This window comes from Hippopotamus amphibius, chromosome 12 (assembly GCF_030028045.1).
Source record: "Hippopotamus amphibius kiboko isolate mHipAmp2 chromosome 12, mHipAmp2.hap2, whole genome shotgun sequence".
Classification (NCBI taxonomy): Eukaryota; Metazoa; Chordata; class Mammalia; order Artiodactyla; family Hippopotamidae; genus Hippopotamus; species Hippopotamus amphibius.
In genome coordinates, this window is record NC_080197.1 from 104,224,023 (window position 1) to 104,225,752 (window position 1,730).

At 42.1% G+C, this 1,730-nt stretch overlaps 1 protein-coding gene across 1 annotated transcript; it reads right to left on the reverse strand.

The window, feature by feature from the left end:
* Positions 1-642: 642 nt before the first annotated feature.
* On the reverse strand, positions 643-1,421 carry LOC130833307 (U2 small nuclear ribonucleoprotein A'-like). Its single transcript, XM_057702798.1, has one exon. The coding sequence runs from the start codon at positions 1,408-1,410 to the stop codon at positions 643-645; it is 768 nt and encodes a 255-aa protein (XP_057558781.1). The 5' UTR covers positions 1,411-1,421.
* Between the last annotated feature and the right edge of the window lie 309 nt (positions 1,422-1,730).

Consider the following 1,730-nt stretch of genomic DNA (forward strand, 5'->3'; position numbering starts at 1 on the left):
ACAAGCAATCTGTTCTCCAAAGTTAAGACATTCGGCCAGAGGCTAGCCCACCTGTAAGTGATTTAATGCATGGGTATATGTTAACTTTTATATACATGAGCTCTTTGTTGATAAAGCCATTCTGGTTTTCACTCTTGTGGTAGTAAAACTCCTAAGTGTATTTAAATCTTTTAAAAGATGAGCATCCATGATTCTTGGTTAAATTTTGGGTGCAATCACCAGTTGCTGTATCAAGATTATAGGCCAAGGGCAAAGTAAAAACATATGAATTCTTTTTTTTTTTTAACAGATAATCCTAAGTTTTATTATGAATTTAAAAACCTAAATATTTCCTGAGGACTGGGAAGCCTACCCACAAGAGCCACCCTCCTGCATTTCCAACTCCGATACATCCACGCCTCACTGCACACCCCCCACAGTGATGCACAACCCGCCACACAGCGAGTGTCCTTTATCTGCAGTATTGGTAGAAAACTGGCATTTAGATTTCAAAATTTGTATTACAAAATACCAGCAGCAGTTTTAAGCATTTCAACAATGCTTATGAACTCTGCTTTGCCGACATGAACAAGGCTATTCAAAAAGCAGGACCTGTCCGAAGTGGACAGTTACACGTCCTGAGATCCTCAGAGGCCACTCCGCTCAGGACCCATTTGTGACTGTGTCTTCTTCCATCTCCTCTTCACCATCATCAGTGGGGCCTGATCTGCGTTTTCTGCCAGGTATCTGACTGGGTTGCAGCAAGCCCTTCAGCCTCTCCACTTCAGCCAAAGTTGACGCATTTGCTGTAGCACTCTTAATTGCTTCCACATCCCCTGGAGACAGCGCACCTTTCTTTTTGTCATTTGGCAAACCAGCACCTGGATTGAAAGTTTTGCTTCTCCTGGCAATATCCTTTGCAAGTTGTGCACCCTGTTTGCCCTTGAGCATTTTCTCTGCTTCCTGACGCTCTTTTAGTTTCACCTTCTGGAAATCCAGTACTCTGACTTGTGGAACTTTATAAATCACATATAGTCTGTAATGCTTCTTATTTGTTACAGGATTTCTTAGAATACTTAGATAAGTCACTGATTTAAGAGATGCCAAAGGGTCCAGATCACCCAATTCCACAAGACTGTTGTTGGTGAGAATGAGTTCTGTCAGACAGGGCAGAGCCTGATCAAGGCCCTCACCTATACGGCATATTCTGTTGTTATTCACTAATAAGGTTTTCAGTCTTCTCAACAAAGGAAAACCATCCAGTTTCCTGATTTCATTATCAGAAAAGTCAATGGCATCAAACTGGTCTAAGGTAGCACCTAGATTTTCAATGACAGGAATTTTATACCCCCGCAGGTCCAGCTCGCGGTCCCTCACGGCGTTGGTGTACTGCGCCGCCTGCTCTATCAGCTCCGCCGTCAGCTTCACCATCTGTAGCCTCCCGCGCGCCACGCCACCCGCTCCTCCTGCCGCACCGCTCCGCGCCTGAACATATGAATTCTTAAAGCACAATGACCAGACATATTCCATAGAATTTTAACCTTTTTTGTCATTATGTGAAAAGTTTAAAAATTGATCTTTCCTCCTGTAGTGAGCTGCTAGATCTCCCCCAGTGATATGGAACATTTTGCTACTACCTTTAACTTACCAGGTATTTATTGCTATACCAATTTTTTTAAATTAACAATATTATTGGGCTTTAAGCTTTAGTTTTTTAAAACATAAATTGCATTTTAAGCATATGATCAGAT

Coding starts and splice junctions, on each gene's coding strand:
- LOC130833307 (XM_057702798.1), bottom strand. CDS start 1,410: ATGGTGAAGCTGACGGCGGAGCTGATAGAGCAGGCGGCGCAGTACACC.